The 26,601-nt window shown below is 56.2% G+C and overlaps 1 protein-coding gene across 3 annotated transcripts; it reads left to right on the plus strand.

Annotated features, from left to right (window-relative positions):
- Positions 1 to 794: 794 nt before the first annotated feature.
- Positions 795 to 21,713, plus strand: NRTN (neurturin). 3 transcript variants are annotated; one of them, XM_077191536.1, is made up of 3 exons: positions 795 to 876; positions 15,209 to 15,376; positions 16,695 to 21,713. In XM_077191536.1, the coding sequence occupies exons 2-3, from the start codon at positions 15,220 to 15,222 to the stop codon at positions 17,141 to 17,143; spliced, it is 606 nt and encodes a 201-aa protein (XP_077047651.1). In that variant the 5' UTR covers positions 795 to 876; positions 15,209 to 15,219; the 3' UTR covers positions 17,144 to 21,713. The 3 variants fall into 3 exon arrangements, with proteins under 3 accessions (XP_077047651.1, XP_054505931.2, XP_077047650.1); XM_054649956.2 differs by lacking the exon at positions 795 to 876 and adding an exon at positions 9,203 to 9,535 and having other exon boundaries at positions 15,118 to 15,376; XM_077191535.1 differs by lacking the exon at positions 795 to 876 and adding an exon at positions 9,203 to 9,535.
- Positions 21,714 to 26,601: the final 4,888 nt, after the last annotated feature.

Raw genomic sequence — 26,601 nt, forward strand, 5'->3', positions numbered from 1 at the left:
AATACAAAATCGCCGCTCATCTCCCAGGCACTCAGCAGCCTGTCCCGGCTGGCATCGACCTCCAGCCTGTCCCGTGCCAGGCGGGGACCCTGCCGCGCTCCCGGCGCCCTCGCTCTGCGAAACCCGGGCGGGGAAAGCCCCGATGGAAACGCAGCGGTGCCCGTGCCTGAAAGCTGCTGACGGCCCCGCCGTGCCCTGCCCAGACCGGCTTCAAAATGCCCCCAATTAACAAGGGAGGGATGCGCCCATGGCCGGGGGCGTTCGGTACCGCAGCGAGGGGAGCTTGGGGCACCGGGCCCGGGCTGGTCCTCGCCCGCGGCGGGCACCGGGTGCAGGGGCAGCGCCGAGGGGTGCGAGGGCGGCGAACCGGGGGAACGGGGCGGTGCCGTGGGCAGAACCGGGGCTCGGGGCCGGCAGCACCGGGGCAGCGTCGGCGCGTCTGGCTGAGCCCGGGCGGGGCGGGACCGGCACCGGGAGGGACCGGGGCGGCACCGGGAGGGACCGGGGCGGGGCGGGGCGGCCCCGTCGGCTCTGCTGCGAGAAGCAGCCGGTGCCTCCTCCGGGGGAGCCGCGGACTCGTCTGGCTGCGGGGCGCGGGCGGCAGCGGCACCGGGAGGCACCGGGGCGAGACGGGCACCGGCAGCGGCCCCGGAGCGCAGCCCGGCTCGGGACCGGGCGGGGCGGGGGAACCGGCCGGCTCCAAACCCGCCCCCCGGTGCGGGAGGAGGCGGCGGCCGAGCGCCCCCGCCGCGCTCCAGCCGAGCCAAACCCGCGCCAGCCCCGCGCCGCTCGCCCATGGCGACCCCCGGCCCCACGCGTGCCCCGGCCCCGGCACGGAGCCGCCGCTGAGCGCCGCGCACCGGCACCGGCGTCCAGGTAAGCGCCGCGGGCGGCCCCGGCTCGGCAGCGCCGGCCCCGGGCACCTGCCCGGCCCGGGACGCTCCTGCCCCGCGCGGCGCTGCGGCACCGGGGGCGGCTCCGGGGGTCCCGGTGAAGCCTCTGAACCCCGGGGTTTCGCCGCTGTTTGTTCCCCGCCGAGCGCCCGGCGGGTCGGATGCTGCCGCCGCCGAACGGGGCAGAACCAGAGCCCTGGGGCTCCCCCGGGGATGGGGGAGCGGGGGGAGCCAGCCCCGTGCCGGGGTCGGGGCGGCCTGGGCGGCCGCCGCGGGACTTTGCTGCATACTTGGAGCCCGTCCCGCCACGCAGGAACACAAACACGGCGCGGGACGGCTCCGGGAGCGCGGGAGGGAGGAGATGGGTCCTGTCTAAATATTAGTTTAAGGAACGGAAGGATCTCCAGCCGGCATCGCCGGCCCCGTCACCTTCTCCCAGCCCCGGCCGCGCCGCAGCGCTGACCGCGTCCAGAGCTCGGCTGGGGCTGCGGGTGAAGTTCCCCCCATCCTCCAGGGAGGGAATTTTCCCCTCTCGCCGCGGTGTCTCCGAAGGCTTTAACAAAACAAGGCAGACCTCGGGTGTCTTTATTGCACATATATGGTAGCTTGTAGCCAGCACTGATTTAAATCCCATCCTCGCTCCGGGAGCCGATCCGCGATCCGGCGCTGGGTGAAGGGCACGGCTTATCCCGGCGGGAGAAGGGGCTGGTGCCTGTTGGAGGCGCCGTGTGAGCCCTGGATGAGTGCTGAGATCCCGGTTCTAAAGGCAGGATCCCAGTGGATCCCAAATTCACCCACTCGTGCTCGCGGGGGCTCCGGGCAGGAGCCTCTGCCTGGCGCAGGGCAGAGAAACCGAGCAGGGAAGGGGCGTCCCCGTGCCGAATTTTAGGGTGCGTGAGCGCTTGGATTTGCCTTTTTCCCTTTGGTTCCGACCCAAATCTGCCCGCTGCGGCGGCTGCAGACGCTGCACTGGGCTCTGCTCCGTGCCCCGCTGTGAATGCCCTCGGTGTCACCGCCGGGCTCCGGGCTCCTCCTGCGCCTCCATCCCAGCGGCTCCGGGGCTGGGGGAAGGATTGGACGTTCCTGCTCCTGCAGCCCGGGTTTTTAAGCGGCGCTGGGTGTCGGAGGGCCGGCTCGGGCCCGGAGGAAGGGGCACGGCAGATGTGGCACATCCCGGCAGGATGGGCACGGGGGCAGAGCCTCTGCAAGGGCAGAGCCCGGCGCCTTCCAGGCCTCGTGGATGGGCTGGAAATAAAAGGAGCTGCTCTGGTTCGCTGTGGCACAGCCCAGGGACACGCAGGGACAGGGTGGGCACCCCTGGTGACCGTGCCCGGTGCTGGGCCCGGCTCTGGTGGCACTGGGTGCCCTCCCACGGCACTGCCATGAGTCACATCGGGCTCGGCCACCTCCCTCCTGGATCCCCCTTGGGCTGTGCCGGGTGTGGGGGCTCCAGGATGAGCTTTGGGGTTGATTTGCACCTTTGGGGGTCCGCAGGGATGGATGCAAGGTTGGCAATGCCCCCTTTCTGAGTTCAGGGTACCTCCCATGAGCCCCAAACGCAGCCCAGCCAATCGTGAGGCCAGAGCAGGTGCCACCTTGGCTGTCCCCATGCACACAGGGTGGGGGGTGGCGTTCAGAGCTCTGTTTTCTCCCCACCCTGTCGTGCTGAGCCAGACCATGCCCTCCCAGGGGTGGCTTAGGGGGGCACAAGGAGCTGGCAGCTGCCTCTCGGTGCCACCCCTGCCCAGGGAGCAGCTCAGGGCACCCAGCAGGGCAAGGGAGATGCTGAGGGGAAGGGAGGAGGCCCTGTGTGGGTTCCCATCAGGAGGTGAGGACAGGACTGGCGAGGGCTTTACTGGTGTGGGGTAATTTTACTGCTGTGAGTTTGTTTTACTGGTGCGGGGGTTTGTTTTACTGGTATGGGTTTGTTTCACTGGCATGGGTTTTTTTTACTGTTGTGGGGGTTTTTTAACTGGTGTGGGTTTGTTTCACTGGTGTGGATTTCTTTCACTGGTATGGGTTATTTCACTGGTGTGGGTTTGTTTTGCTGGTGTGGGGTAATTTTACTGGTGCGGGGTTATTTTACTGGTGTGGGGTAATTTTACTGGTGTGGGTTTGTTTCACTGGTATGGGTTATTTTACTGGTATGGGTTATTTTACTGGTATGGGTTTGTTTACTGGTGTGGGTTATTTTACTGGTATGGGTTATTTTACTGGTGAGGATTTGTTTCACTGGTATGGGTTATTTTATTTTACTGGTATGGGTTATTTTACTGGTGTGGGTTATTTTACTGGTATGGGTTATTTTACTGGTGTGGGTTTGTTTCACTGGTATGGGTTATTTTATTTTACTGGTATGGGTTATTTTACTGGTATGGGTTATTTTACTGGTATGGGTTATTTTACTGGTGTGGGTTTGTTTCACTGGTATGGGTTATTTTATTTTATTGGTATGGGTTATTTTACTGGTGTGTGTTTGTTTCCCTGGGATCACTTGGCATCCCTGCAGCGCAGCCATGGGGTGGCCCAGTCTCCTGGTCAAGGTGAGCCACCTACTCCAGCACCACCATTAATGGCTTGGGCTGGAGAAATCCCACCCAACTCCGATTTTTCTGGGATTTGGTCAGTCTGGAGCAGCATTTCCCTGTGAAACTTGGAGAAGAGGAAGAGCAGCTCCCTCCTGGCTGTGCCAGGCGTGCTGCAGCGCCGCTCTGGTGCACATTGGAGCGGAGCTGTGGGAAGGGAAACACCACAAACAGCTCCATTCCCATCTCTTCTCCCTCACAAAACCCCAAAACTGGCTCACTTTGCGGCCCAACATCCCAGAGCTAAATTGAAACAATCCCTTTGCCACCGTAGCGTTCTCCAAGAAGCGTTTCCTCCTCCCGCCGTGGCTCAGAGGCTCGCAGGCGATGCCACTCACAGCAGTGCTGCTTCCTGGGCTGTTTCCATCTGCATGGAACCACATCTGATTTGTTTTCCTGCAGCAGAGGTTCCCTTTGAGCTGGGTCCAGGAGCAGGGCTGGAGGGGAGGGAGCCAGGGCAGCTCTCAGGGTGTCCCAGGAGGGGAAGCTGCTCCCCCAGCATCGCTCCCAAGCTGCAATAATCCAAAGCAGGAGCTGCATTTTGCTCTGTCTCAGCAGCTTTGGTGGCGGCACAGGGGGCAGTGGTGCTTGGGCAGGGCGATGAATCCAGTCCTGGAGCTCTCCTGGGCTCTGGGGATGGAGAGAATTCAGGAGCAGGGTCCTGCTTTTGTGGCTCCAGGCCTTGGGGAGTCCCTTAATTAAATCCTGGCCTGGTTTAGAGGAGGTTGTAAACCCAGCCTTGTCCTTCCCGGTGAGAAAACTGACTTTGCTCCACGGTTGCCATGTCTGGGTCTTGCTGGTGATGGCAGTGATGCAGAACTGACCAAGGCCATGGCTCGTGGGGGCCTTTTTGCCTTTAAAAATGCTGGTTTTGGCTGAAGGAGCTGCCTGGGAGCCTGGGGTGTATTTATTGCTGCTGTTGTCACTGCCCCCAGGGCTGTGGGACGTGCTGATGGCATCTGCAGGCTGATGGCATGGTGACACAGGGTGGACCCCCCCCAGTCCTGCTGCCCTGGAGCAGAGCAGGGTCTGCAAACCAAAACCCCAAATCCCTGCGGGGTCCATCCCAGGGGTTGTGTTCTCTGTGCTGGGAGGAGCAGGCAGGGAACGCTCCCAGCGAGGGGCTGGGGTGGCTTTTCTTGGTTTTCCATGTTTTTATCCCCTCTCTGCTGCCTTCCCAAGGCTGTGCCCTCGTGCAGCACAGGGGACACCGAGGCCAGCCCAAACCTCGGGTGTGAACCCACGGCACCTTCAGCACCGAAGGTCCCAGCTGGGAACGCCCATCCCGCGCTCCCCGGAGGAAGGGCTGGCCTCTGGTTTAACAGGGCAGCTGCTCTCTTCATTAAGCGGTGTTGGCATATTGAAAGCACATTTTTGAGGCTTAGCAGCTCCTCAGAGCAGCCTGGGAGGGACGGTGCCAGCGCTGGGAGAGGATGAGGGAGGAGCAGAGCTCTGCCGAGCCGGGCTGGGCACTGACAGCATCACCCTGAACTGGGGCAAAACCCCACCTGTTTGGTGTCCAAGAGAAGTTTAGGGAGGGAAAAGGGGAGGCTGGAAGGCTCCAGGCAGGATTTGGGTGGTGGGAACCCTCTGGGCATGGACAGAGCTGTGTCCTGGCAAAGCATCACCCATGGTGGGATCCCCCTGACAGAGGAGGATGGGGAGGAGAGGGGGGTCTGGTCCCCTCCTGTCTCCAGGAGCAGGTGATGGAGTCCTGGAATGGTTTGGGTTGGAAAGGACCTCGGGCAGGGGCACCTCCCCGTCCCCCAGGCGGTTCCACGCCCTGGCCTTGGACACTGGCGGGGATGGGGCAGCCCCAGCTGCTCTGGGAGGTCAATCTGAGGATGGTCCATGTCCTCTGTCCCTGGCCACCAGCACAGGAGCTGCAGCAGGACCAGCCCCATTCCCATGGGCAGTGACAGAGAAATGCCCCAGTCCATGTTCTGCTGGAGCTCTTTGGCCGCGCCATCATCTTCCAACAGCACCTTCCTGAACTTCCTGCTGCTCTGAGCAGCCTCTGCTCCGGCAAAGGTGGGAAAAGGGCAGGAAAAGGTGCAGATTGTCCCCGTCTGTGTCACCTGCCCCGCCCCTCGCCGCCGGTGGCAGCTCCTCGGCGGCAGCGTGGGCAGGATTTGGTGGCTGTGCTCCAGTTGTAATCGGTGCTTTTATGGCAGCAGGAGCAGCGATCCCAATCTTTTACCCACAGCTGAGCTGGAGCCATGGGAGGGAGAGGCCAGCGGGGTGGGAAGGGCAGCGAGGTCACAGCTCTCCCCCCACACTGATATCCAGGGTGGGAGCAGAGGGAAAATTCTGCTTTTTAGGAAACCGCGTGGCTCTTCCCAGTGGAAAACCTCTCATCCCTGAGTGCCATTATCGGGCACGAAACAACACGACGTGAACTCGCTGCTCTTTCAAGGTAAAAAAGGGACCTTTATTTTTCTGACTCCAACATTTATAGATTACCAAAAGTGACAGTGGATTGGAGGGCGACAGTGCCAGCTCTGCAACGCCACTGGGCAAACCAACAGCCCATCAAATTTCTCCTCCTCCATAAAAGAATGCAAAACCAATGAGTTATTTACAGAAAGTGCGTGAGGAAGTTCGTTGCAAGAATGCAAACATCAGAAGGGTTAGAAAATCTTAAAAATTCAGGGCGACACCTGAGGGATCCCAGCCGGTTTTCCCTGCAGTGACAGCAGAGCTCGGGCCCGTGTCCCTGTCCCTGCTGTCACCATCTCCACATGCAAAGGCCCAGCTGAGCCAACCTGCTGCCCTTTGGGGACCCTCCAGCTCTCCCCATCACCCCCAGCCCCATTTCCCCTGAGAGGAACGGTGGATTTGTCTTTACAGACAAGCTCTGGGTCTGCTGGTGGATAAAACCAGCACTGGGAGATTAAAGAAACAATGGGAAGGATTCCCTGATCGATGAATGGGAAAAGAGATTTGCTTTTACAAAATGAACTTTAGGTTTGCTGATAGATGAAATTAGACATTGAGAGATGAAAGAAACAATGGGGAAGAAAAACTCCTAAATTCTGTAAGAATTAAAAATGAAAAGGGAGGGTTATACATCAGAGGGAAATCTTTGGTGTCAAGCATATTGGGGAGTCTGTGCCTCTCAAGTACCTCAGCTAATGGGGAAAAACCCCTAAATTCAGTTAGAAATAAGAATGAAAAGGGAGGGTTATACATTAGAGGGAAATCTCTGGTATCAGGTGTATTGGGAAGTCTGTACCTCTCAAGTACCTCAGAAATGGGGAAAGAGAGAAGGGAAATGAGGCCGGGAAATTGGGATAAAAAGGAGGCTGCATCCTCCAAAAATTGGAGAGATCCAGGAGAACGCCCCACGGCCTCTCCCTTTATTCGAATAAAGTAACAAGGACTCCCCTGTCTCCTTTTTGGACATAAACCTCTGATGTTTGCGGGGTAATTTTCGGAACACCCCCAAGCATCTCGCAGCTCTGAAATGCCCCTGGCTGCAATCCGCGTTCCCAGCTCGCTGCCGCTGCCGTCCCGGCCGCAATTCCTCCTCCGCGCTCGCTCTGCAGCAGCTCTAAGTGCTTCAATGTGTTGGCTGGAGTCGGGCAGTAAATCCTGATGGGATCCCGCTCCCTGCTCCGGCCAAGCCCCGCCGCGAGGCTTTAGCGCAAATTGGATTTGCAAACCCCGCTCGGGGCTCGGTGCCCTCAGCAAAGCGCTCGGATAACCCGGGGGAACCCGTGCGGCCGGGAATGCGGGGAGAAGCGAGCGGAGAACGGGGGCAATGCCCGGCTCGGCATCGGCATCACCTGCGCTGCCTGCTGGGGATGCGGGCGGGCGCTGAGCCCGCGGGGCTCCCGCATCCCAGCGCTGCATCCCGCAGGAGGGAGAGCTGGCTCAGGGCAGGGCCTGATTCCCGGGCGATGAGGATGGGAATTGCTCAGGTGGGAGCTGGAGGGATGCGGAGGCGCAGGGCCTCAGCGCGCCTGAGACGTGCGGAAAAGGCAGAGGTGGAACCCGGGAAAATCAGGAATTAATACCTGGATATTTCCCAGCTGGAACCCCGGGAAAATCAGGAATTAATGCCTGGACATTTCCCAGACGGAACCCTGGGCAAATCAGGAATCAATACCTGGATATTTCCCAGACGGAACCCCGGGAAAATCAGGAATCAATACCTGAATATTTCCCAGACAGAACCCCGAGAAAATCAGGAGTCAATACCTGAATATTTCCCAGACGGAACCCTGGGAAAATCAGGAATTAATACCCGGATATTTCCCAGGTGGAACCCCGGGCAAATCAGGAATTTACACCTTCAAGGTGTTTTTCCAAGGGGGAAACTGAGGCACCCTGCAGCACCATGACCCCTCCAGGGATTTGGGGAATCCACAACGGAGGAAACCCTAAAAACCAGGGAAGGGGAAAGTGGCCAAGCTGTGCTGCGGGAGGCGACCCCTCCTGCCTCTGGCCTATTCCTCCCTCCCTGATCCCACCGAGGGCTTTTCCTTTCTTGGAAAAAAGGAGATTTTGCCCCCCAGCGCAGCCGTGGCAGCTCTCAGATACCAGCGGTGTCGAAACGGGCCCAGAGCAAAGCACATCTGGGGCCTGGGCTCCGTCTCGCTGCCAAAATTTAAGCTTTTAACCCTCTTTCCCGAGGCACTGGGATTGTTCAAACAAGCCACAGTAATTAGTTTCCTCTGACAAACCGCCCCTTTTTGGCATCGGGAAGTTTATTAATTCCGGGGAGGGGGGGGGCGTCACTCCGGATCCAAAAATAATTGACATTTAGAGTCCAGGTTTTGGCACGAGAGGGAAAATTTGGGCTGGAAAAGCAGCACCGGGCGTGCAGGAGATTGGCACAGCAGCACCCAAAGGCGCCCAGCAGCGGGTGGGGGGTCCTTGGCTGCTCTTATCCCTGATTTCCTCCGTGGCCACACGAACCACGCTGGTTTTGGTGGGATTTCAAGCGATGCAATTTGATTTTCTCTGCCCTTCAGCAAAGGGGATCTGTCCGCAGGGAGTTTTCCCGCAGACATCCCCGCTCGGTTTTGGTGTTATTCACCTCGAGCCTGGCTCTGCTCCCGCTGCAGCCCTTGGGCAATACCCTGAGGGATTTTATCAGTAATTAATCTCTAATTACTCACCTCTTCCCGTGAAGGGCGGCTCTCGCTGCTGCTTAGACCTGACGGAATCGGCTTAGGGAGGGGTTTGGGCTTTGCTGCAGCCGCGGTGACCTTGGCGGGGCTGCCGCACCTTGAGGGATCGGTGGGGACACTGGGCTGGGAGCGCAAACCGGGAGCGCAAACCGGGAGCGCAAACCGGGAGCACAAACCGGGAGCACAAACTGGGAGCCCAAACTGGGAGCATAAACTGGGAGCACAATTTGGGAGCACAAACTGGGAGCACGAACCGGGAGCACAAACTGGGAGCACAAACTGGGAACACAAACTGGGAACACAAACTGGGAGCACATCATCCATGCCCAGCCCACAACGATTTTTAAACGTTTTTGGCTGCTTTTTAGCTGGAAAGGGAATAAATATCGCCGAAAGGTGCAGGATTTGATGCTGTTTGTCAGAGCCGGGCGGTGTCGGGGGCAGATCTCGGCCAGGTGTCCCCCCGGGCCCTGCACAGACACCCCCAGGTGTCCCCGGGCCGCGCTGGGTGACACTGCAGGAGCTGCGCTGCATCAAACCCGCTTTTATTTCCTGCTGATTTATATTGCAGCTGCATTCCCAGCCTCCGGCGGGAAGCCGAGGCTGCAGGGCGTGCAGCAGCATTATCTGCCCTTGCAGGGATGGGCCGGGCCCAGCCTGGGCTGAACCGGGGCTGAACCGGTCCCAGACTGGTCCCAGCAGGGGTGGAAACCCCCGCGCTCGGCCCCGCATCCAGCGGGATCCCTCCCGCTGCGGATCCCGTTAATTAATGACATGAAAGCCCACGCGAGACCTCCGGGGAAGGAATCAAAGGCTCCGCCGCAGCCTCCCAGGGCATGGATCCATCCCTGCGGGCCGGCAGCTCCCCCGCAGCCCAGCGCCGGCGCGGATGGAGGCAGCGGGGACCCCGCGGGACGCGGTGAGAGCCCTGCCCCGAGGCTTCCGTGCACGAATCCAGCCCCAAAATGGGTCTGGGGGCAGCTCCTGGGGGTGGGGAGAGACGGCGGGGGGTCGTGGCCGCGGGGTCTCTGTTTTGGGGCTACCGTGGCTGTGGTCCTGCCGGGATTTCCATCCCGGGGGATTTGGCTTCTCCCCGTGCAAAGCGGCCGGGCTCGGGCACAGGATGCTGTCCCTGCCACGCAGGGGTGGCTCAAGGTGCCCCTTGGCCCTGGCACAAATTGGGATTTTCCTCCCCTGTGCTCCTTTCCCTCCTGGAAGAGCTCCCGGACCCCTCTCTGGCAGGATTTGTTGTGTTCTGTGGGATTTGGGAATTTGGGATGGGTCATCTCCTTCCCACTGTGGGGTCTGGCTGTGCTGAGGGGCTCCGGGGGCCCTGTGCCTGCTCATTCCCAAAGGTGATGCCCTTTGGTGTCTGGGATGTGGATATGGACGGGGCAGTGTCCCCAAATCCCTGCCTTGCCCTGGTGCCTCCTCCTTTGAGCTGGTTTGGCTCTGCCGAACCCAAAATGAGGGAAAATTTCAAATCGAGCTGGGTGGGACTTGGAACAGCCTGGGAGAGTGGAAGGTGAGGAAGGTGAGGAAGGTGTGGAAGGTGAGAAAGGTGTGGAAAGTGTGGAAGGTGAGGAAGGTGAGGAAGGTGAGGAAGGTGAGGAAGGTGTGGAAGGTGTGGAAGGTGAGGAAGGTGTGGAAGGTGAGGAAGGTGAGGAAGGTGAGGAAGGTGTGGAAGGTGAGGAAGTTGTGGAAGGTGTGGAAGGTGTGGAGGGTGTGGCAGGGGTGCCACTGGATGGGCTTTAAGGTCCCTTACAACCCAAACCAGTCTGGGACTCCGTGATTCCGTGGAATGGTGGGAATTTGGCCACAGCAAGAGCTGCTCTGATGGGTGGAAGCTCCCCAGGCTTCCTCCTCCAACCACGACTTGGCGTGGCCACCACCCCTGGCGTCGCTCCCGGCACCACGGGGTGCCCTGGCCCATCCATCCCCATCCCACCAGCTCGGCAGGGGAGGCTTTTCCTCATTATTTCCACCGTGTTGAGGGTGGGTTTGTTGCTCTCCAGCTGTTTGGAGAGACGTAAACCAAACCCGCCGTAATTCAGCCCGAACGTAAATGTCACGGCAGCGTGGGAACGAGGGCTTGGCGCGCTCAGCCTGGGGCTCTGGGAGTGCTGGAGCTCCTCCTGCCCCACACCATCCCAGCATCCCAGCATCCCAGCATCCCAGCATACCACCTTCTCCTCCATCCCAGCATCCCAGCATCCCAGCATCCCAGCATCCCAGCATCCCAGCATCCCACCATCCCACCTTCTCCTCCATCCCAGCATCCCTCCATCCCAGCATCCCAGCATCCCGGCATCCCAGCATCCCACCTTCTCCTCCATCCCAGCATCCCAGCATCCCGGCATCCCAGCATCCCTCCATCCCAGCATCCCAGCATCCCACCTTCTCCTCCATCCCAGCATCCCACCATCCCACCTTCTCCTCCATCCCAGCATCCCAGCATCCCGGCATCCCACCATCGCACCATCCCACCATCCCAGCATCCCTCCATCCCACCCTCCCAGCATCCCAGCATCCCAGCATCCCAGCATCCCTCCATCCCACCATCCCACCGTCCCAGCATCCCAGCATCCCAGCATCCCAGCATCCCACCTTCTCCTCCATCCCACCATCCCACCATCCCACCTTCTCACCATCCCACCTCCCTCTCCTCCATCCCATCTCCTTCTCCTCTGTCCCATCTCCCTCTCCACCCTTCCATTTTCCTCTACACCATCCCACTTCACTCTTCTCCATCCCGTTTCCCTCTCCTCCATCCCACCTCCCTCTCCCCCATCCCATTTCCCTCTCCTCCACCCCATTTTCCTCTCCCCCATCCCATCTCCTTCTCCACCCTCCCATCTCCCTCTCTTCCATCCCATTTTCCTCTCCCTCGTCCCATTATCCTCACCCCATCCCACCTCCTTCTCCACCATCTCCCCTTCCTCTCCACCATCTCATTTCCCTCTCCTCCATCCCATCTCCTTCTCCACCATCCCATTTCCCTCTCCACCACCCCATTTCCCTCTCCACCATCTCATCTCCCTCTCTTCCATCCCATCTCCCTCTCCACCATCCCATTTCCCTCTCCTCTGTCCCACTCCCTTTTCCCCCACCCCATTTCCCTCTCCCCCCAGCGGGTCCATGCCCAGCCCCATTCCCCTCGCTGGGGTCACACTTCCCCCAGACCTTCCCCAGAGGATCAGGGCTGCATCCCAGGGCTGAGGCTGTGCCTGGTTTGTGGTTGGCCCTTTGGGGGGTCTGGGGGGAGCTGCTGGGCTGGATTTCACCGAGGCAAAGCAGAACCATGTGTCCCACACTGCGCTCTGCCTCTGCTTAGAGGGACTGGGAAGAGCTGCAGGGGGAGGAGGAGGAGCAGGGATGAGCTGAGAGCAGAGCTGGAGATGGGACAGGGACATTTTCCCCTCCTTTGTGCACCACTTTCTGTCAAAAGAGCAGGACAATCCAACAGGTCCAGCTCAAATCAGGGTTTGGGGCTTTTTTTTTTCCTTTCAATGCTCCTTGTTTTGGGGCCAGTTTTGGCATTTTGAGACCAGTTTGATCCAGGGGCACTGCAGGCTCCAGTCCTCACAGCTCAATCCCTAAGAAAGTGTTTTGGGAGCTTGTGGTAAATTTTGGGGGAGGTCTGATGCAATTTTGGAATGGTCTGAAGAAGCTTTGGGGAAAATCTGAAGGAATTTTGGGGACAGTGCGAGGAAGTTTTGGGGGAAAATCTGAAGGAGTTTATGGACAGCATGAGGAAGTTTTGGGGGAAAATCTGAAGAAGTTTTGGGGAAAATCTGGAGGAGTTTTGAGGATAATCTGAGGAAGTTTTGGGGTAAAATCTGAAGAAGTTTTGGGGAAAATCTGGAAGAGTTTTGAGGACAATCTGAGGAAGTTTTGGGGTAAAATCTGAAGAAGTTTTGGGGAAAATCTGGAGGAGTTTTGAGGACAATCTGAGGAAGTTTTGGGGTAAAATCTAAAGGGGTTTTGGGGACAATCTGAAGAAGTTTTTGGGGAAAATCTGAGGGTGTTTTTCTTACTGTCTGAGGGAGTTTTGGGGAAAATTTGAAGGAGTTTTGAGGACAGTCTGAGGAAGCTTTTGGGGAAAATCTGAGGCAGTTTTGGGGAAGATCTGAGGCAGTCTTGGGAACAGCCTGTCTCTCCACCAGCCTCATCCTCTCCAGGACAGCCCAGACCCATCCTGTGAGCAGGACCAGGCGTTGAGCTGGAGCTGCTGGAGGAGCAGCCTCTGGAGCGGCTGCCCATGGAAATTGTTTAATTCCTGCAGGATGAGTCATGAGGAGCCGGGATTTCAAAGCAGCTTGGCTCCCATGTAAGGCACTCAAATAAACAGTGTGTGGCAGGTGGAAGCTCTCTCTGATGTCCCATCAAGGCCTCTGTCTTTCCAAGTGCTTTGTGCTGCCAAAAATCCTTCGGCCACACCGTGGCTCCATCCATTCTTGAGGCTGGGCTCTGGAAAATAATGAATCAATGCCCGGAAACATGAATCGACGGAAAATTTATGGCACACTTAGAATATAATGTCTTTTGGGTCCTCTGCTTTGAAGCATCAGCACTGAAAGTTTTGGCATCTCCTTCTTTCAACCCTTCAGCAAGGAGGATTTGTGGGGGGAAAAAAATAAATTCACTTTTCTCCCTCTGTGAACTTTAAGGAGTCTGTGGACATCGGGAACAAATCCCAAGATTTGCTGGAAAAACTGGGAATGGGGTTGAAAAACGAGAGGGATGGGAAAAAGCGAGAGTGTGAAAAGTGAGGGACACCAGAGAATCCCAAACGCTCCACGTTTTGTGGGCAAAAAACGTCTGCTGGATTTTTGATTTATCAGGAAAAACAAGTGGAAACACCATCATCCCTGGAAGTGTCCAAGGCCAGGTTGGACGGGGCTGGTCTGGGGCTTTTTAGAGCAAAAGAAACCAACAGCAAAGCCTGGAATAACTTTGTTGTTATTGTTTTGCACTTTGGAGCTGGGATTTGAGTCTCTCGAAAGGTCACAGGCGAGTGGGTGGGGGCCAGGGCTGCTGGCTGCCGGAATGGGAGGCTGTTTTATGGGACGTGCAGCGAGCCTGGAACCGCTCTCCTAAAATTTTATGGGCCTGCAAGGAGCCAGAGGCCCTTCCTCAGGTGGGGGGATCGAGTGTCACAGCCCTGCCCTGGCCCAGCCTTTTCCTCCCCCGAGCAGGACAAAGGGGGCTGAGCCCCCCTGGGCGATGGAGGTTGTGAGATCCCACTGCTCATGGAATTCACCTCCCAAAACACCAAACTTCAGCTGTTAAAAGCTGTTCGTCCTCCTGGAGAGCAGAACAAAGTGTCCTTTCCCCCCCCAAGTAATACCCCCATGGAAAATTTATTTTAAAAGGAAAAATATTTGGAGTTTGCAAGGAGCTGAAATAAATACAGGAGCCAGGAGGTGGAAGGACAGGGACATCAAACCCACCAGAGCCAGGGGCTCCTCCTGCTGCCCTCTGCTTCCCAAGGGAACGTTCCAGGGAGGAGCGACACAGGCTGGGGTGGCAGGAGTGTCCCTGTCCTGTCAGGAAACCTGGGTGGAGTGAGGGGCAGTGGGAGCAGCTGTGTTTGTGGGAAGGGCTGGGACGGGGCCACCACCTCGTCCCCACTGGTGTCACCTCATCCCCAGTGGTGCCACCTTGTCCCCACTGGTGTCACCTCATCTGTGTTTGTGGGAAGGGCTGGGATGGGGCCACCAGCTTGTCCCCACTGGTGTCACCTCATTCTCGTTGGTGTTCCCTTATCCCCATTGCTGCTACCTCATCCTTATTGCTGCCACCTTGTTCCCACTGGCGTCACCTCATCCTGTGGCACCTCATGGGTGCCACCTTGTCCCCATTGCTGCCACATCATTCCCATTGGTGTCACCTCATCCCCATTGGTGCCACCTCATTCCCACTGGTGTCACCTCTTTCCCATTGCTGCCATCTCATTCCCATTGGTGCCACCTTGTCCCTATTGCTGCCACCTTGTTCCTATTGATGCCACTTTGTCCCCACTGGTGCCACCTCATTCCCATTGCTGCCATCTCATCCCTATTGGTGCCACTTCATCCCTATTGGTTCCACCTCATCCCCATTGGTGCCACCTTGTCCCTATTGATACCACTTCATCCCCATTGGTGCCACCTCATCCCCATTGGTGCCACCTCATTCCCATTGGTGTCACCTCATTCCCATTGGTGTCACCTCATCCCCATTGGTGCCACCTTGTCCCCATTGCCACCAGAAGCCCCAAGGCACCTTTTCCATGGCCATTCTCCCAGCCCAGCCCAACACACCCCTGGGCTGCCCCTCGTGCCTCAGTTTCCCCATCTCAGCACTGTGCTGGTGTTGGGAAGGGAGCAGCTGGAGCCAAGGGGATCCCAGGGGAAGGATCCCCCATCCCAAACCTCAGGGAGGGAGGGAGGCAGGGAGGTGAGGGGCTCTGGGGGCCGGGGGCACACATTAAGGATGTTTGTTTTGCCTGTTTTGCAGAGTTTCAATGTTCTGACTTGCTCTAAGATGAAGGTATGGAAGTTTGCAGCCATTGCATCGATGCTCCTCAGTTCCATGTTATCCATTTTAGTTTGTAGAGACATGTTCAGCGGAAGCCGGGAACTCAGCCCCTTGCCTTCCTCGCCGTCTTCCTCACGGGATTCCTCCTCCTCCTCTTCTTCCTCCTCCTCCTCCTCCTCCTCCTCGCTGCGGAGATCCCCGCGGGCGCTGCAACGCCACGGCTCTCTGCTGGCCCAGTGTAAGCTCCTGCTCCTCCACCCCGGGGTCTCTGTTCCCCCCAGCCCCACAGATCCCCCAAATCCCTCTGGGGTCACTCCCTGCCCTCTCCTGCATCCCAACATCCCCTTTAGGAGGGTTTGTGGCGAGCAGGAGGCACTGGGCAGCAAACTTTGGTGTGAGCACAGCAGAGCTCTCCACAGAGGGGAACTCAAACAGCTCAGTTCCTGCAAAGAAGCTGCTTTTATTCCCTTCCAAATGGCCTTTTTTTTTTTTGGTAATTTTTTTTTTTGTTGTTCCGTGCTATTTTTTACAAATGGAAAATGTCAAACAGGAGCTGAAGATGAGGGCACGGCAGCAGCTCCCCCGGCTCACCCCTCAGTACTCCCTGAGGGCTGGAAATCCCCACGTGTTTGTTTTGATTCCAAACCAGAGGAACTGCTTTTTTTGGGTGGAAATTTGGAAATCGATGACAAGCTGTCAGATCACGCTTTCCTCTGTCTTTCCTGTGCCTCCTGCGGAGCCGAGCTGGAATAACCCTGGATTTAGGGCTGGGACAGAGGGATGGGGGTGTTGCCAGCAGTGGCTGGGCACAGTTTGTGTGTTGGCTGCTGGCCCCGGGGTCTCAGGGGCTCTTGGGGCTCCCAGAGCACAGTGAAACAGCGCCAAGAGGAAATTTACTGGGGCTTCTCCCCAAATCCACCGGCCCCAAGGGACTCCCATCCTAGGGGACGTTCACCCACCTCAGGGAATTTCCATCCTGGGGATCATCCATCCACCTTAAGGCACCTCCATCCTGGAGGATCCTGAGATCCTCAGCCATGGAGGACCTCCCATCTCAGGTGACCTCCATCCAGGTGGATGTAAACCCACCATGGGAATCTCCATCCTGGGAGTTGTACACCCCAAGGAACCTTCTTCCTGGAGGATGTTTGCCAACCCCAGGGAGTCTCCATCCTGGGGGAGGTCCACCCACCCCAAAGGCACCTCTCTCCTGAGGTCATCCACCCACCACAGGCAATCTCCATCCTGGGAGTCATGCACCCCAAGGAACCTTCTTCTTGGAGGATGTTTACCAACCCCAGGGAGTCTCCATCCTGAGATTATCCACCCACCCCAGGGAACCTCCATCCTGAGGGAGTCTCCATCCTGAGGGAGTCTCCACCCACCCCAGGGAACCTCCATCCTGAGGTTTTCCACCCACCCCAAGGCCCTTCCATCCCGGAGGATGCCCAGACCCTCACCCATGGAGGATCTCCCACCTCAGGCCTTCTCCACCCACCCCAGCACCCCTCACCCTCCACGGGGCCACCCTCTAACCGCGTCCCCTCCTCCTGCAGACAGCGCCTTGCTGGAGAGCTACACGGAGGGCGAGATGCGCCAGCTGCTCTCGGCGCTGGTGGAGCGCTACCGCCAGGCCGTGAACTCGGGCGGGCACGAGCTGCCGCTGTTCCCCCGCGCCGGCGGCCGCCGCAAGCGCGCCCGCGCCCGCCACAAACCCTGCGAGCTGCGCGAGCTCGAGGTCAGCGTCAGCGAGCTGGGCCTGGGCTACGAGTCGGACGAGACCGTCCTGTTCCGCTACTGCAGCGGCACCTGCGAGGCCGCCGTGCGCAGCTACGACCTCTCCCTCAAGAGCATGAGGAGCCGCAGAAAGATCCGGAAGGAGAAGATCCGCGCGCGGCCGTGCTGCAGGCCGCTGGCCTACGACGACGACGTCTCCTTCCTGGACGCCTACAACCGCTACTACACCGTCAACGAGCTGTCGGCCAAGGAGTGCGGCTGCGTGTGACACGGGGGACACCCGGGCGCAGGGCCGGGATGGAGGCCGGGGCGGCCGGAGGAGGAGAGACTGAGCCGCTGGCGTGTCCCTCGGCGTCACCGTCACTGGACTAGAGACGTGGCCGCCGCCGTGGCGGGGCGGTTGGAGAGGTGGTGGTGGTGGTGGCTCAAGTCTGTTGTCCCCTCTGCGGGTGGCCCAGAGGTCCCTGCTGAGGTGGCAGTGGGTGTGCAACGTGCCCTCGGCGTGCACGGGCTGCACTGCGTGTCACACGTGTCACACGTGTCACACACATCACACGTGTCACCGGCTACGTTACCTGCACGGGGGTGGTGCAGTGCAGGTGTCTCTGGTGTGGGACACACACACACACACACACACAACATACACGCGTGCCGGGGGTTCTGTGTCAGGGTGTGGCACAGGGGTGTGGCACAGGGGTGTGGCACGTGCAGGGGGAGTTGTGAGCAGTGTCGGAGCTGTGTGGTACTGGACAGGGTGTGCTGCACACTCCGGGTGTGTTTTGGGCCTTGCTGCACACTCCAGGTGTGTTTTGGGGCCTGCTGCACACTCCGGGTGTGTTTTGGGGTGTGCTGCACACTCCAGGTGTGTTTTGGGGTGTGCTGCACACTCAAGATGTGTTTTAGGGTGTGCTGCACGCTCCGGGTGTGTTTTGGGGCCTGCTGCACACTCCGGGTGTGTTTTGGGGCCTGCTGCACACTCAAGGTGTTTTTTAGGGTGCATTACAGGTTTGGGGTGCATCAGGTTCCCTGTGCTGCCCCAGGGTGGGAGCTGAGTCTTTCTGTAGCTCTGGGGTTTTGTGACCACCCTGAGCTGCTGGGGGAGCTCCAGCCGCCCCAGATCCCAGTGTTTGGGGACACAGAAACGCTGAGAGTGATTTGTGTGTGGCTCTGACTCCCTCTGGCTTGTGCCCCTTCTGCCATCGTCTCGTTCCTGCAGCCCTGGGGCTTTTCTTCTTAAAACTCGGGATAATCTGAAGTAACTGGATTAACCTCCTGTGCCCCTGCCACAGGCAGCTGGGCCAGAGCGCGGCCACCGCCAGGGAGGTGACAGAACCTCCCCAGGGCCACCAGCAGAGTGGCGTGGGCAGGAGCATCCCTGGTTTGGCGTCTCCCAAAATCCCCCCAGCTCTCCTGGGAGCATCCCCCATGCTCTGCCTGGGGCTGGGATCCTGCAGGAGAGGGGACTCAGGCCTGGCTTTGGCTCTGCTCACATTTACAGCAGTGTCACTGCTGTTTACTCTGCGGGGAAATAAATGAGCCCGCAGACTCTCACATTCCCTGGGCAGGCTCGAGTTGTTGCCTGGGATTGATGGGTTTTCTCCCCTTGGCTCCCTTCCCAGAAAAGGCAAATCATAAACAGAAGGAGAATATTGGTGTCATGTCCTGGGCATTAACCAACGTGAGGGAAAACACTCCGGGTGCCACCCCCCCCGTCCTGGCTCCTCTCTCCGGACAAACGGGGGGGAAAAATCCCTTGTGCCTTCATCCTGAGGAGGAGGAGGGCTGCTGGTGGTGATCCCAGCTCAGGGATGGTGCTGCAGCATTTGGGGAAGCAGGATGGCATCCCTTGGCATGGCATGGGGAGCAGCACCTTGTGTTGGAGCAGCCACATTCCCGACCTCCACGCAGGCCCAGGCTTTGTGGGGATTTTTGGGGTTTTTTTCTTTCCTTTTTATCCAAACGCAGCTCTTGGCTGAGCGGAGCCAGGGTGTAGTGGGGGAGTATAAACACCATCCTTCAGCAGGGCTGGCAGCCCAGGAAGGCAGCCTGGAGTCTGTAACACGGAGTTTTCCTTGGATTTCGGGAAAGGCAGGAGGCAGCCGTGGGTGTGGGGTGTGAAACCTGCACCCAGGAAATGGGAACTGAGAGTGGAGAAACTCCACGCTCCAGGTGCAGCTCCTGAATCAAGGTGTGAGTTTGCAGGCCTGCATTTTGGCTGGAAATGGGAAAAGTGGCCCAAAAGGATCAGCTGGAGGATGGGAATGGCAGATGGGCAGCAGGAGCTGTGGATAAGCGGCTCACTCGAGTTCAAGGAAAAAAGAAAGCACCCAAATCTAATAATGATCATGATAATAATAATAATAATAACTGTCCTCTCAAGGGCTTGGGTGCTTTCCAGCTCTCGCTGCTATAAAGCTAAAATTAGTTTTGTTGCAGTAAGGAAAAAGGAATGGAAGCAGAGCAGGGAAGGCAGGGAAGGTGGTGTGGAAGCAGTGCAAGACCTGGTGCTGCAGAGGAGGATTTGGAGCTTGAGCTGCCTCTGCTCAGTGTTTGCAGCCTGGTCTGGGACAGTTTTGGCAGAATCCAGGGATTTAGGGTGCCTTGATGGTGGGCACCAGGCCCAAGGGACCCTCCTGTTGCCAGGGTGGTGCTGGGAGCCGCAGGAAGACAAGGGGACAAGGGACATCCCCCAGCTGCCAAGATCCCCCATTCCCAGTGCAAATCCAGCTTGGAGCCCCCAGAACCAGGAGGAAAACCTGACTCAATGCAATGGTGTGTTAAACCCAGCAGGAATAGCTCCAATCCATCACTTTTTGTATTCTTTTTTTGTTTTGTTTTTAATTTCCCCCTGCTGGCAGTGCAGCTCCAGCCCATGCGGAGGGGATGTTCCCCATCTGCCTCCCACTGCTCCTGCTGGGTTTTTTTTTTTTGGGAACAGCTGGGATTTGCAGCCACAAAACTCCCCAGTGGGGCGAGCTGGGGCATCGTGGTGTGGCCAAAAGGATGGATTCTGCTTCCATGTCTTCTTCAGGGCTCCTCCTCCTCCTCCTCCTCGTGGAGCTCCTCCAGCTGTCCCGGTGCCATCCCGCTGCCAGCTGGCCCTGGAAATGTGGTTCCAATAGAGAGGCTGAGGTTCCCCTAATGCTTTCCATTTCTCCAGCCCCCTCTGCTGTAATAGGAGCTGGAGCTGCCCGGAAGAATGTCTACAATGCAAAAAAAAAAAAAAAAAGAAGAAAAAAAAAAGTGGAAAATTCCCTCCTCAAAGCCACAGCAGAATCTCATCTGGCTCCCTCCTCAGCATCCCATGTGCTGGTTAATATTAATATTAATAATAATAATAATAACCAGTGTGCAGCAGCTGTTGGGGGGATTTTGGGGTTGGGTTTTTGTCTGTCTGGGGCTGCAGCTCCTCCCGGGAGAGGAAGGTTTGAAGAGCAGGAGGTTTGGAGATGTTTAAATCGATCCCGGTGGTTGTGACAGTGCAAAATCCCAGGGTTGTGCTCTCCCAGCCCTGCCACAGTGAGTTCTGGGATTTCCAGTGGGTTTTCCATCAGGACACGCTGATCTCGGGATCAGATCCACACATCCCACAAATCCCTTGGGATCCCGTTCGCTCCCAGGGTCCAATTTGGGATCCACGGGGGGGAAATTGGGGGAAATTGGGGGAAATTTCATTGTCGTCTTCACTCAATGGAAGCATTGGCAGAGGGAATGTTCTGGGTTTAAACAGCTCCAGGATCCTGCTGGGATAAAGGATTTTCCCAAGTTATCAAGAGAAATGATGTTTTGGTGGGATTCAGAGCCTCAGATGGTAAATTGGGAACGGGGCTGCCACGTGTTTTCCTTCTGGGCTAAACAAAGCGTGGCCTCAAAGGGGAGGCCCGAGAGAAAGGGGGAGTAAAGGGGAAAAGGAAATAAAAGGAAAAGGAGGAAAAAGGGGGGAGAAAAAAGAAAAAAAAGGGAAAAGGAGAAAAGGGAGAAAGGAAAAAGGGGGGGGAGGAGAAAAAAGAAAAAGAGGGAAAAAAGATAAAGGAGAAAAAAAGGGAAAAGGACAAAAAAGGGGGAAAAGGAATAACGGGAAAAAGGGAAAAGAGCAATTAAAATGGAAAGGTGGAAATGTGGGAGAGAAGATAAGGTAAAAAGGGAAAGAGGTAAAAAGAGAAAAAGTGCAAAAAAGAAAAAAATATAGGAAAAAAGGGGGAAGGGCAAAAAGGAAATGAAAAGAAGGGGAAAGAGGCTGAAGAGAAAGGGGGAAAAGGAAAAAGGGGAAAAAAGAAAATAAAAGAAGGGGGAAAGGAGAAAAAAGGGAAAAATAAAAAAGGGGGAAAAATAAAAAAAAAAAAAAAGGGAAAAGAAAAAAAGGAGAAAAAGGAAAAAAGGGGGAAAAGGCCAAAAAAAAATAAAAGGTAGAAAAGGGGGAAGGGGGAAAAGGGATTCCTGTTCCAGCACCACCGGCACCATCCGGATTTTGCTGTTCCCCTCCGGAACGGCCGGGCCCGTGCCCGGCTGCAGAAGTGGATGCAATGCATCTGTATTTTGGATACTGCTATTTATTGGAAGTAACTTATGTTATTTATTTAGATCCCAAAGCGCCGCCTCCCAAACGCCTCCCACGCTCGCTCCCTTTTTTATGTTATTTATTGACCCCGACGGTGCCAAGTGCAGTTTACATTTATTACATTTGTACCATTTATCCTGAACCTTGAGGGGTGGGGGAAAATAAAATAAGGTAAAATAAAATGAAATAAAAAGCTGTTTGATATTATTTTTTTTAAACAAAGCTGAACTCGGGTGTGATCTGTTCCATCCTCGTGGCAAAGTGGGAATAAAGTGAAGGATTTTTATGGATTTCTCCTCTGTCACAATGGTTGAGTGATGGTCAATCCCCACCATGGGAGTGGGGATGGCAAAGGAAAATGGGAATTTGGGTTTTTGGGGGGAAAGACTCAGAAATAATCAGCTTTGGCCCTTCTGGGAAGAGAGCTTCCAACTTGGCTCAAAAATGTGAAAATGGTGAGGAAATCACATGAAATGGGAAGGGAAAGGGAAAGGGAAAGGAAATAATCTCTGTCCTTTAACATCACCAGTCCTAGCCCAGAAAAACAGAATTTATTTTGATTTTCACTCCAAAATAGGCTCAAACCTGGCACCGGAAAATGGAGAACAATGGGAGGGGAAAAAAAAAAAAAGGATAAAAGGTTTATAGGATTTTTTTTGGGAATGGAAAAAAAGGTCTGTTTATATTCCCCCCTCATGCCACCCAGAGGCCTGACAGCCATGGCCGAGTCAAACATTCCCGAGTCAAACTCCACTTTGTAAATATTTTAGGAAGAATCTTTGGAGAGCCATAAATCTCCCCCATTGCTCGTGCACGGCGTGTGCACGCTCCAGAAACACCAAGGAAAACCCAAATCCCGCCGCCAGCCCGTGCAGAATCAAACCAATAAACATAAAAAAATGGAGAAATTAAAGTTTAATGATGCAATGGGAAGGGGCTGCTTGGAAAATCTGACTCCCGCAAAAGCACAAAAAAAAAAAAAAAAAAAAAAAAGAATAAAAAGAAATTTAGGATGAAAACAGCAGGGGAAAAAATGTGAAGTTGGGAAGTGTTGGGATCAGGGATGATTTTGGGTGTGATTCCTGGGAAATGAGGGGTGTGTTGTCAGCTTCCATAGTGTAAGTGACAAATTTTATATTACATATACTATAATTTTATATTACATGTACTATTCCAGCCTGCCATGGGTGTTTCCTTCTCTTTCCATCGGTGACCTCATCGAATATTTCAAAGCAGCTCCTCTGTACTAATGGAGCAGCCAGGAATTCTCTGGGCCAGGGCCTCCTCACCCTCCCAGGGAAGGATTTTTCCCAAATCCCACCCCAAATCTCCTCCAGGACAGGTGAAGAGGCCTCGAGCATCACGGGGGGACAGGGACAGGTTGGTTCCTTGCCGTGGCCACAGTGGATGGATCCTGCATTGAGCATTGGGATGTGAACAGGCCTGTGTGTGTAATTGCCAGGCTTAATTAGCTCCAGCTGTAAGCAGGGATGGCTGGTGTGGAATTAAAGTCACAGAGAGAACTTTGGGACAGGTTTGGGGTGGTTTGGGGGGGCAGGAGATGCAAATTCCAACGCGGCGCGGAAGATCTTCCATTCCAGGCCTTCAGTGTTTCCTAGGGCTCACCTGTGTCAGGTGTCTCCTGCAGGGCTTGGGAGCCCTCATTTGCTTGGGAACACTCATTTTTTGGGGTTGTAACTCAAGGTTTGCTCACCCCGAGCTGACCTGGCCATCCTGAGGTCTCACCTGGCCATGAGAAGGAACCAGAGTTTCTCAATATTCCGCCTAAAAACCCCATCCTTGAGAAACTCCCTGTCCTTTCCCCACTACCAGTGGCCTGAAGATTTGAGTTTCCAGCCCCAGGGCAAGACCCTGGAGCAGCAGAGAAGAAACCTCAGGCAGGCAGAAAATTCCAGACTTTTGTACCCCTAAAACCAAGAGGAACCCGAGCTCAGCAGGGTTAATTAACACAAATGAAGCAAACGAGCAAGCACGGGGCAGACTTGACGTGAGGGGAGGGATGGCTCGTCCTGAGGGCGAGTCTGGAGCAGGCAGGGAACAAAGAGCCCGTTGGGGTGACAGGAGCAGTTATTGTCTTCTGGTGAATGCTCTCACTAATCCCCAGGGCTGAGGACAAATAACTCTGTGTTTTGGAGGAGCTTCCTGGTTCCTGCCCTTCCTGACCCCACGGATGCTGAGCTCTCGGCCAGGTGAGCTCGGGGAGGAGCGAGGGCTGAGCTCAGAGAATTCACAGAATCCACAGAAATTACAGAAATCGCAGAAATCACAGAAATCGCAGAAATCGCAGAATTCACAGAATTCACAGAAATTACAGAAATTACAGAATTCACAGAAATAGCAGAATTCACAGAAATCACAGAATTCGCAGAAATCGCAGAATTCACAGAAATCACAGAATCCACAGAATTCACAGAAATAGCAGAAATCACAGAATCCACAGAAATCACAGAAATCACAGAATCCAGAGAATTCACAGAAATCACAGAATCCACAGAATTCACAGAATGACCAGGTTGGAAGAGATCTTTAAAATCATTGAGTCCAACCCAGCCCCAAACACCTCAACCAAACCCTGGCACCCAGTGCCACATCCAGGCTTTATTTAAACACATCCAGGGATGGGGACTCCACCACCTCCCCAGTCCCCAGGAATTCCCAAAATTCCCCCAAATTCACAGAATTCACAGAATGACCAAGCTGGAAAAGAGACCTTCAAGATCATGGAGTCCAACCCAGCCTCGACAGCTCAAATAAACCCTGGCACCCAGTGCCACATCCAGGCTTTGTCCAGGGATGGTGACTCCAGCACATCCCCAGGTTCCCAGAAGGACCAGCTGGCTGAAACCCACCAGCCAGGAGGGATCCACATTGGCTTGGAAGCTTTTGTTTGGCTTTAAAATCCAGCAGGGAAGGCTCTCAGCTCCTTTTTCCCCCTCTGAACACCATCAGCACCCACTTTTCTCACTCCATGGCATGAAGGACGTGCTGGATAATGCAGCCACAAGCGTGGAGGGCAAACCTGGGCGTTTCCAGAGGCAGCTCCAGAACCCTCCCATCGCCCCCAGCCTCTGCTCCCAACCTGGAGGGAGATAAAATATTCCCAGCTAATGGGTTTCCATATAAATATGAGGGCCTGCCCTCGCCAGCAGTTTACTCAGTGCCCTGACCCCTGTGTGGGTTCACAGGGAAGCTGTGGGAGGTTTTCCAAAGGAGGGATGGACACCCAGGAGCTGATTGATGGACCCAAGAGGGGCTCCTGGAGGGGAGCAGGGATTACCAGGAGATTTCACAGCTCAGGTGGATTAAGGGTGATTTGTCAGTTGTCCGCCCTGGGTCTTCACCAAAAAAAAAAACCAAAAAAACCCAAACCGAAAAGTGGCCAAGGGCTGAGAAACATTCAGGAGGTGAAACCACAGCTGGCCTTGGGGATTGAAGGGTTGAGGCTCAGCGCTGGTGGCAGCGAGCAGTGGGTGAAGCAGCCCCAAAAACCCACGGTGGCCACCTCATTTTTCTGCTCCATGCAGCCCCTGAGCTGCAGGGGACCCCCGAGGGGCCTGGAGCCCATCTCCTGCCCCCAGGCTGTGGTTCCATCCGGCAGCACCCCGGGTGTGACCCCAGCCCAAGCTGGGCCCCGTTCCTGCTGGATCCCAGCTGGATCCCAGCCCTGTCCCTGCAGCAGCTGCCCCCAATGAGCTCCAGATGGGGGGTGGGTGTGCAGGGGCTGCTCTGGGGGGAAGGAGGAGGCAGCTGAGGCTGCTGCTGCTTTCATCTGCCTGCCTCTGTTTATGGGAAGGGAACCAGTGACTGACTCTGGCCAGGGCACCCCTCCAGGAGCCCTTTTACTGCTGCCACGTGCAGGCCCCGTCCAGCAGCTCCCCAGCACCACCCCAGCCATGGCTGCAGGGCTCAGAGAGCGGCCACCGATTCCTGGGAAGCTCCCAGAGTGTCCCTGAGGTGGCCAAGCAGCAGGGAGAGCACGGCCTGCCCTGCTCAGATACCTCCCCACAGCTGTGTCCTGCTCAGACACACAGGGCTCTGGGCAACCCTAAAGGCTCTGGGGTCCCCTCCTGGCTGAGTCCTGCTGGGGTGAGGCTGGGACAGCCCTGCTGTGTCTGTCCCCAGACCCCTGGAAGTGTCCAAGGCCAGGTTGGAGCAGCCTGGGGCGGTGGGAACTGTCCCTGCCATGGCTCTGGGTGATCCTTGAGCTCCCTTCCTACCCAAACCATTCCCTGGTTCTCTGCTGGGAGGCTCTGGGGTCCCATCCTGGCTGGAATCCTGCTGGGCTGAGGGTGGGACAGCCCTGCTTCGGCTGTCCCTGGACCTCTAGAAGTTCCCAAGGCCAGGTTGGAGCGGCCTGGGACAGTGGGAAGTGTCCCTGCCATGGCTCTGGGCGATCCTCGAGCTCCCTTCCAACCCAAACCATTCCCTGGTTCTCTGCTGGGAGGTTTTCCCACCCCTCAGAGCTCCTGGAGGCCCTGCTGTGGGCACCAGGTCGAATCCCAGCGCACAAATCCCAGACACTACATTATATTAAAGAATGCTCTACTAAAGAAACACCCTCGGGGCCCATCCTCCCCTCTGAGCTGTTTTTCCCTTACTTCATCCATCAAACTTCATTGAATTGAGGATTTTTTCCCCCTCAGTCCAGCCCTGAGCCCTTTTCCACAGGGCTGGGAACAGGCCGGGCCAGGAGCTCCTCCTTTCCCAGGAGACCAAGCCAATTTTTTTTCTTTTTTTCTTTCTTTTTTTTTTTTACTCACTCTTATTTACTGCAGCTCTGCCAAGAAGGTGCTCAGTGTTTTGCAAACCCCACCAGAGCCTGTCTGCCCAGAGATTTGATTCAGGGCAGCTCCTTGTAGGGGCTGGCACAACCCCAAACTCCTGCTCTGAGCCTGGAAAGGGACTCGGAGAAATGAGAGCAGCAGCCAGAGCCTGCTCTGCTGGGAGGTGTCCCAGGGCAGGGGGTGGCACTGGATGAGCTTTAAGGTCCTTTCTGTGGTGTTTTTAGGCCTCCAGGACAAAGGAAGAATTTGACTTTATGTTCTTAGAAATCTAATTTATTTTAAAATTTTAATTATTATTTATATATTATTTTTTATTATTATTTTATTTATTTTATTATTATTATTTATAGATTAATTTTTCTT

This window comes from Agelaius phoeniceus, chromosome 29, assembly GCF_051311805.1.
Source record: "Agelaius phoeniceus isolate bAgePho1 chromosome 29, bAgePho1.hap1, whole genome shotgun sequence".
Classification (NCBI taxonomy): domain Eukaryota; kingdom Metazoa; phylum Chordata; class Aves; order Passeriformes; family Icteridae; genus Agelaius; species Agelaius phoeniceus.